Here is an 8,436-nt window from a genome sequence, read left to right on the forward strand (position 1 = left end):
CCTTCATTCAACTCAGCAATTAATCTCTTTTAATCACACTTACATGTTGCAAAGATACACATACCAGTATTAAATTACAGTAAAAAAAATTATTACAAATGGTATGGAAATATTGTCATACATTCATGCATATACAAAGTATACACTACCTTTTAATATAGCTGCGACAGGTGAGTTAGGAAAGCAGAGGTTGCTTGAGCAGAGTGAGACACTAACGATTCATTCTATTTCTGTCCAAATTTTTTTTTAGATTTTAATTTATTTTTATTTTTCCTCTTAGTGGATTTGAGGAGCAAAGCTACAAAATGCTGCTTAACTGTTAGAAGCCACGTTCAACAACATGGCAGATCTGCTTGGACACATATCTACTCCATGTCTGTTTCTCTATAAGAATTTTTTTTTCCTTATTTTTGAAGATTATCATAAAAAAGTAGTTCCTTTGTCAAAAATGTTTAAAGTAGTGCAATGATATGGTTTCAAAGAAAAACAATTAGTTACAGCAAAACTAAACTAAACCAAAACAACAAGAAAGAATGGGGAACTTAAAAATTATGTCGCTCTGAAAACAAATGACAAAGACTGAAAATAAGTTACTACAAACACGCTGAGAAAACAGATGCACATTCAAACTTACACAGAGATAAAGTAAAAAAAAAGAAAAAAGAAGAAGAAGCAATTTCTGCTTTTATGAAATGTGTGAAATATAGTTGTGCAAAATCATGAAAGTCAAACCCAACATGATTATAAACAACTACTTTCATGGTGAGTTTTCACAGACAGAGGCAGCTGATTCATGAAAGAGAGAGAGGGGGGGCAATTTACAGACCACTCATCATCTGGATGAAGAAATCCTTTGATCCAGATAGGATCTGAGACATTTTTCCTCTTGTTCTGGTAAAAAATGACTCTTGTTGTTTTCCTTTTTTTGTGTTTTGGGAATGGTGTCAAAGCAAATTAAAGGGAACAACAACAAAAGCAAACCCCACAACGCCCCTCGCCGAGTTTCCTCTGCACGGCCCTCTGACACACTGACTCTTTCACCTGATGAGGAACCCGACACGAAGCAACAGGTTTTTACCACAACAGAATAACAACTTCCCCCTCGTTGAGTCTGTCTCTCTTTCATGCCCGTAGACACAAACAACCTGAGCTACACTGATTGATTTTTTTTTTTTTTGTCTTTTTCTGATTTTCTTATATTTGTGTTATTGAATTATGATGAGGTAGTTATAACAGATAAACCCAGGCTATGGCTTTTTACCCTTATACAAATTAGAATCACTGTAGCTAGGGAAAGCCGCATGCTATTTGAGTCACAAAACATGGAGGATTGTGCAGTAACGGATCACAACAGAAAAACTCTTTTTTTTAAAAGTGTTGGAGACGTTCTGTGACCCACAACTGATCGCTCAAACAGTGTGCAACTTAATCCTTTGGTCGGACCGCATCAGCTGCCGCAACTTTTAAAACCCATGAAAAAACAAAATAAAAGGGGAGAAAAAACATTGACACACTCGCACACAAATATATGTATCTTCTATATACAAGCCTTATACAACTGCACGGCAACAGAAAATGTGACACTTTTTTATATATTAAAAAAAAGATCAATGGTAGAACCAGAAGATTTGGTTCCTCTGAGCTGCACCACAGTGATAAAAACACTACATTCCCTTCATGGAGAAAGAGGCGCATTTATAATATTACACGAAGATTGGGAACATGCTACATTAATAAAAGCTTAAGCCAACCATTAAGATATGTTTATTGTCTGTTGCCAAAAAAATGCTAATAATATAAAGCAAAAAAAGGGAAAATAGTTTGTACTTTTTTTTGCTATGTTTTGATGGTTTCAAATAGTTTTAAGTGGCAACGGTGGAGTGTTTTACGAGCCATAAGGGCTTGTAGTCTAAGTTTAATTTAATTACCTCGCTTTTACACATTCCTTTATTTTCTGAATAATAAATAGCGATATATGAAACATTATTATAATTTAAAACCCTGACATACAGCCATATTCCCTAAGAAACCTCCACCGCTGACCTTTTGCCCCAAAGGTTGATCCCAGTCGCGTCGCCACATTTCGACTCCGGGCGAGGTTTTGACCCCACACGCTGTGGGGTTAGACTAAAGGCTAAACTTGTCAAATGAAAATCACTTATGACTTGCAGCAAGAGGGAGGGTGAGGAGAAAAAAAAAGGTCAAGGGCTGAGGTCAAATACTACTTAAGGCACGTTCAGAAGAACATTAACCTCTTCAAACTAGAGCCTGTTTTCTGTTGGATCCTGCAAGAGTGCATTCAGAATGATTTCACAGTATAGTTAACGAAAAAAAAAAGCTAACAGTATGACGAGTATACAGTATTATTAATATTTCTAGCTATCCACAAAAACCGTTTTCTAGAGTCTGATTTACTTGGGCAATGGTAGCTTCCTTGTGCTGAGTTATAAAGGTATGTGGTGTCAGAAGTTTTTAAGCCCATGCATGTATGAGCTTGTGCACAGTCACTTGCATATTGCTACATATCTACATGTGATGCATATGAGGTGATGTGAGGAGGGACGTCGACCACTTGGTGATCTTCCGCTCACTGTGCTTTTTCTACTGCCGAGAGGAAGCCTTGTTATGCAGGAGCCTCCTCTTCTTTACCTTGAAGAAATCTGCAGAGTAAGAGAACAGAGCGGAAATTAGTTATGAGTGTGACCACAGAGGTTTAACTTTCCTTGTCTTAATCGAGCTAATCTGGCGAACTCGCCTGTGATCGCAGCCTGTCTGCGTTTCCCCGTTCGCTGGATCCGGTAGCACCCCCTAGTGGTTACTTCTAGGTACTCGTCCCCAGAAACAGACGAGGCGCTCGACTCAGGCGAACCCTCGCCCGACAAAGACGACGTCCGCCGCCTCTCCCTTGTCTTCTCAGCTCCAGACCTCGCCAGTGGCCGCACCGTGCAGCTGCGGTAAAACGCCGGCACATCCTGACACCTGAGCGCCTCCCATTGGATGTTGGAGTCCTCTAACGGCACGTCGCTCTGGAAGTCAAAGTTCCAGCGCTTGTTGGCCACCTCCACGCTCATGCAGAACAGTCGCTGGAAGTCCTGCTGCAGCTGCTGGTGATCCACGGGCCCGAAGAGGTTCTTCCGCACCGGCCCCGCCTTCAACTTCCAGGCCTCGATGCCTCCCAGGCGCGAAAGCTCTGAGTCGGACTCCATAGCTGGTTCCGCTATTGATTTAGAGGCCATTGCCATGTCCCTATCAGAGAGCAAACACACATGGCTATATTAGTCCTGTGGAGTTCCAAATGAGGTGTGATCTGGGGTTTTACTGGCACAGATTACACATGCACACACTCAAGCTTTTGAACACCCAAACCCCCCGCCCTCACCCATATCAGCCTCTTGGGCACCCACATGTTTTATGTGATCACACACACACATGTGCCCTCACCTGCTGAGTAACTGTTGCAGCAACAGGTACATGAGCTAACGCCAAATAAATCCCCAGCAACCCTCACTGGCCCGCCGCTTCTAAGTGAACCTAGTGCAACACCTGCTCTGGTGTTTACAGGCCAAAGGTCGACAGTAATGGTCAGAAGGTCGACAAAAAAATGTTTCCCCTGCATTTGTGACATTTCATTAGAGGCAGACTGATGAATTCTGAGTGCAGCCTCCGCTGGTTTCCAACTCCCAGCCAAACCCAGTTAACATTTTACAGACAACTCCAACTAACTGCCCAGGGCTTAAAAAGAACAAACATGGTATTTGGGATGGGCAGTTATTGCCACGCAATTAATGCAGCTTAAAAAGTTGTTTTTCCTCTCAGAAGGTAGACCTAAAGCTAAAATAAATACATAAACACTAAATGATTTTGCCGATGCAAATGTAGGTCAAAACCCTCAGGAAGGGGGCCCAGCGCTGGCAATTGGTTTGTGGTCATGAATTGCCTTTTTTTTCCCCCTGCCTGCATAACTGATTTAGAAACGCTCCGTTACTCCGGTACTTTGCTCTGTTTTTCTAGAGGTGAAAACGAACTTTACAAATTTGCCTATTCTGCTCTTGAACATACCAGCACTCTATCGGGCGAAGATAAGCCTGAAAGATAGCAATTAGACCCTGGGTTGGGGGGTGAGGGAGTTGCGCAACTGTCTGACACCTAATACTTTATAATGCTAATACTTTCGCACGTACACTTAAATGCATTTACGGCACCTGCACACCCACACGAACCGTTACAATGTCCCAAACCACAACAATTCAAACGCTTTCCTAAGTGAGTGCGTATTTTAACACCTGTTAATTACATATTTATAACTTCAATGACCTATTTTAACTCATACTCCCGTACAAAAACATTTAAAAAAAAAAAACGGGCACATAACAGTTTTTGTTTTCAGTAAGAGGATTGCGCTCCGTGAGAGAAAGTTGTTTGCGTCGAAAACGAAGTGGGCGCGGTGTGCTGGAGGTCAGGTTTCTACTATGCTCGGTGTCCCCGAGGGGAAAAAAAAATCCTCCACTCCTCAAATGAAACAGAAATAAATAAATATCCCTCCACTTTAAAATGCATTTATTTCCTTTGCAGCACTATAACACTGGCGTTAAACTGCGGATAAACGCACAGCGGAGGGTGTTATTTTTTTAAGGTTTTGCGGGTTAACAGGAGAGCAGCCAGAGTTCGTGACGCAGTTACAATAAATGAGGATGTGGGTCAATGAGATGCGACACACAAACAGCCTCATGTCTTTTCGAGCCTCTTGCACTTGCTACACAAAACAACACACATGCACTATTTTTTCTTACGAAAGCATACAAAATGCTTACATTTAAGCAGTGAGGCGAGCAAACTCGGTTAGCTTCAAAGTAAAATTAAAACAAAGCTAGCGTCTTATTAAGAAAAAATACAAATATAAACTAGACTATATGTCTATAATGACCACCAGCAATATTAATACTACTATTATCATTATTATTTTTATCTTACCATGGGCGTCAGTATCTCAGAGTAGTCCGGTAAAAGTGTCGCTTTGACTGCTCCAGCTATTTTGTCGCACCGGCTTGAGGAATTAACGGTGTTGCTGTGTGACAGCCCTCGCGGACATAAACACTGTCACGCTGCAAAGTTTCACTCAGACACTACCCACGGGTGGGTCGGTCCCGTCCCCTTATCCGCGACTTGTTTGTTATGGACTGCGAAGAGACAGGGGACGTCCTTACGCGAGAAGTCGGTCACGTGGTCGCCACCAAAACATGGTTGCTGGAGCGCAGCCAAGAGGTTAGTAACGATATAATAGTTTATTAGCGCGATTAAAACATGAAGCACGTTGCACTTCTTTTGGGAACAAAAAAAAAAAATGCACACACAAAAAACACCTACACCTATAAACGTGCTACAGGAAATACATTAATAAAAATGTTAATAAATTTTAATAAAGATGAACTTCTTACCTCTGATATTTTTGCGAAATTGTGAAATTCCTCGCGGCTCTCTTTCCAAACCTGTTACCTCTTCGCTCTCCCCGCGCCCCTGTGTTTCGCTTCTCCCTCTCGGCGCGCAGAAGTAGGTCAAATATTTTGGCAGTGGCCGCCATTTCCCCTTTTCCTCTCTCAAATGTGACACACGGTTCTCGTGTTTGCTTGCATCACGTTTTATTTTGGCGACGTGCCGGTATCCTCGAGTCACGTTGAGCTGCAACGTGACAGGGCTGGACAGACAGACAGACTCATTTGGACTTGCCCTACATTTTTCCAGTTGAATACAAATTTCCAACCAAGTGGGGAATAAAATAAAAACAAATCATCTGAACTTACTTCACAGGATTCAATGCATTTAGTAAAAGAGGAACTTGTTTCAACTCAGTTGCTACTTCTCCCCTTGACCTCTTGACCAACTTATTATCATAAATACTGAAAAGAACATAATGTACATAACGCTTTCTGATCCTAAAGAAGAAAATGAATTAGATTTAATATGGTGCAATGGTCCAGTGCAGCTCTGAAAAAATGACCTGACATTGTACTGCATGCCATCACATATGATGTTTTCATTGACAACTTGTCTGCTGACCAAATTAATAAGGTGTTTAAGACATTAAATCATATATCTGTTTATGTAAAACGTGCATAATTCTCTATCTTTTGGGACTTGATACAAAGTTAAATCAGGGTGCGTGGAGCTTCGATAAACTTTGTCCTTGCGAGTAAAGACCTTTGGCTCAATGAGTAAACCATTAACGAGGAGGACACCAAACAGTAGACCCATTGTTGGGTTGTTTAATGTTATAATATATTATAGGAGTAAACATAATACTATGTTGCTGTTGTTGTTGGTACCATTCAATGAATTGTTTCCAGAACAACTGAGCATGAGTGCACAAACAAAAAGATGTTCTGTTGTTTCAATAACACCTTCATACAAAACACATTAATTGCACTCAAAACCAAATTTTACGGTTGAAGAAATCACTGGATGGATTGAAACCATTCATTAGTTTTTGGGAAATAAGAGCATTTTTACTAATCCACTGGTTGTGGTTTTGATAGGAGATTTAAATAACGGTAAACAGAATCCAGTATATGACAAAAAGTAACACCTACATTTGTATCTAGTCACAAAAACTGATTTTTCACCCTTAATAAACATGAAGCAAAAATTTGGAGTAAATTGAAATATACAAAGTTAGCCTTTCAGCGTAAACATGCTTCTGAGTGTAATAGTTATATTTCTATCCATCCAGCTCTTGTAAAGCATCAGGTTTCTCTTGTCAGGTATGTATCTATTGATCCCAGTGATATCTTTTAGGTGGTGAAGTTTAGATTGCAACACCACAGTCACGTTTCAAGATAAAGCCTGTACCAGCCCTGTTAAAAAAAAAAGTCTGAGACTATGCTATGTGTCATATAATACTATCACTGTTTTATTACATTGTTTCAGCCAGTTTTAAAATCTATTACCTTTAACTCCCTGCAGGTTCCTTCCACGGAACGTGCATGTTAGGGTGTTTTTACATGCCCTAACATTCATGTGTTTTTTTTAATAGTTCTTTTACTTTAGTTCGATTTATAGTTGTTTTTTTCCCAGTGGTTTGATTTCTTTTCACACAGAAAAAAAGCCAAGGGAATTCCAAGTGAACCAAAATGCGCAATTTCAAACCTTGTGAAGATGTTCAGCCTGTTTTGGCCACATGTGTCTGGTGAAGCAACAAAAGTAAATGGAGTAATGATGGTGCTGTGTTCTGGAGTACTGGAGAACATGGAAAATTTACATTCATTTCACAGCCAGTTACTAGACCGTAATGACCTTTGCACATCTATGGTACCCTGCCGCATCCCAGAGTGCAAAGCAAACAAGGCTATGGAAAGGTGTTTAGCTCAAACCTGCATTGTTCACGAGGTAGTTGAGTTGCTTCACATTCACGCTACAAATAAACCATGGCGCAGTTCATTTGGAGCCCCCACCCCATACAAGTGTTTCTTGTCGTACAAGTGTTTTCTTTTTACTTTATACTTGAATACCTCCCACTTGTCTATATATGATGTAATTTTAGTGATGTTCAGGGACCCCTTCAGTGTGGCTCTTATGTTCTAGAAATTAGTTACATCCATCAATAGACTTGTAACACGCAGATGTTTTTTTTTTCATCTGCAGTCTAAATTCATTTCAATCATCACTGTCATCACTATTTCCTGCCTTCCTTCCTTTTATTTCTATGTTCGTTTTTATTGTGTCAGTGAGCACTGGTGGTATTTTTGCATCCCTTTTGCTTCTTTTATCTTTCTGACACCTATTCTGACACATCATTTGTTCCCTTAACTTAAAAAATATTATTGTTCTTTCCTGTTGTACTCTCCCGTTTCCTATTACTGCAGAGCCTCTTCACATGGGCAGAAAATTTACTGTTTTATTGCTTATCAGTGACATAATATAGAAGTCATCCAAGGGGCCTGTTAGCCAGCCAACGGCCCTCACTCGCAAAGGTTATTCAAGGATTTGCAAACACATACACGGACTATTTTTAAACTGTTTAGCACAATGAGTTATTCAAGTCTGACACAAGTAATGCTTTCCCTCCTTCGGTAAGAGATGGAGACAGAGGTTTATGAGCTCCTCTGGTCAGTAATGCGGTAACAAGGGAATCATTTCCAGTGTGAATGCATCTTTAAAGGATCCATTAGACTGCTATCATCCTCACGAAGAGTGGCACACACCGAAAGAGAAAAGAAACGACCAATTTGTGTACCTTTTTTTGTACTATTGCGTAGACATTCAATGGCATATCAGTGCAGAAGCTCAGCGATTCCCAGATTATGTACAGGAAGATGCTGTAACAGCTTGAAAAGATGAGACTTTCCATGGAAAACAGAAACAAACCTCCATGTTTACTTTCTCCACTCGTGTAGCAGCACTGATACACAGGTTTTGTTTCAGTGGTGAGACCTGTCATTCAGC

The 8,436-nt window shown here is 40.4% G+C and overlaps 1 protein-coding gene across 2 annotated transcripts; it reads right to left on the reverse strand.

The window, feature by feature from the left end:
- Positions 1–6: 6 nt before the first annotated feature.
- cdkn1d (cyclin-dependent kinase inhibitor 1D) lies at positions 7–5,595 on the reverse strand. Of its 2 annotated transcripts, none has more exons than XM_031750566.2 (3): positions 5,436–5,595; positions 2,756–3,246; positions 7–2,660 (listed from the first exon to the last, which is right to left on the reverse strand). In XM_031750566.2, the coding sequence occupies exons 1-3, from the start codon at positions 5,576–5,578 to the stop codon at positions 2,602–2,604; spliced, it is 693 nt and encodes a 230-aa protein (XP_031606426.1). In that variant the 5' UTR covers positions 5,579–5,595; the 3' UTR covers positions 7–2,601. The 2 variants fall into 2 exon arrangements, with proteins under 2 accessions (XP_031606426.1, XP_031606427.1); XM_031750567.2 differs by lacking the exon at positions 5,436–5,595 and adding an exon at positions 4,972–5,181.
- Positions 5,596–8,436: the final 2,841 nt, after the last annotated feature.

This window comes from Oreochromis aureus, linkage group 17, assembly GCF_013358895.1.
Source record: "Oreochromis aureus strain Israel breed Guangdong linkage group 17, ZZ_aureus, whole genome shotgun sequence".
In the NCBI taxonomy this organism is placed as follows: Eukaryota; Metazoa; Chordata; class Actinopteri; order Cichliformes; family Cichlidae; genus Oreochromis; species Oreochromis aureus.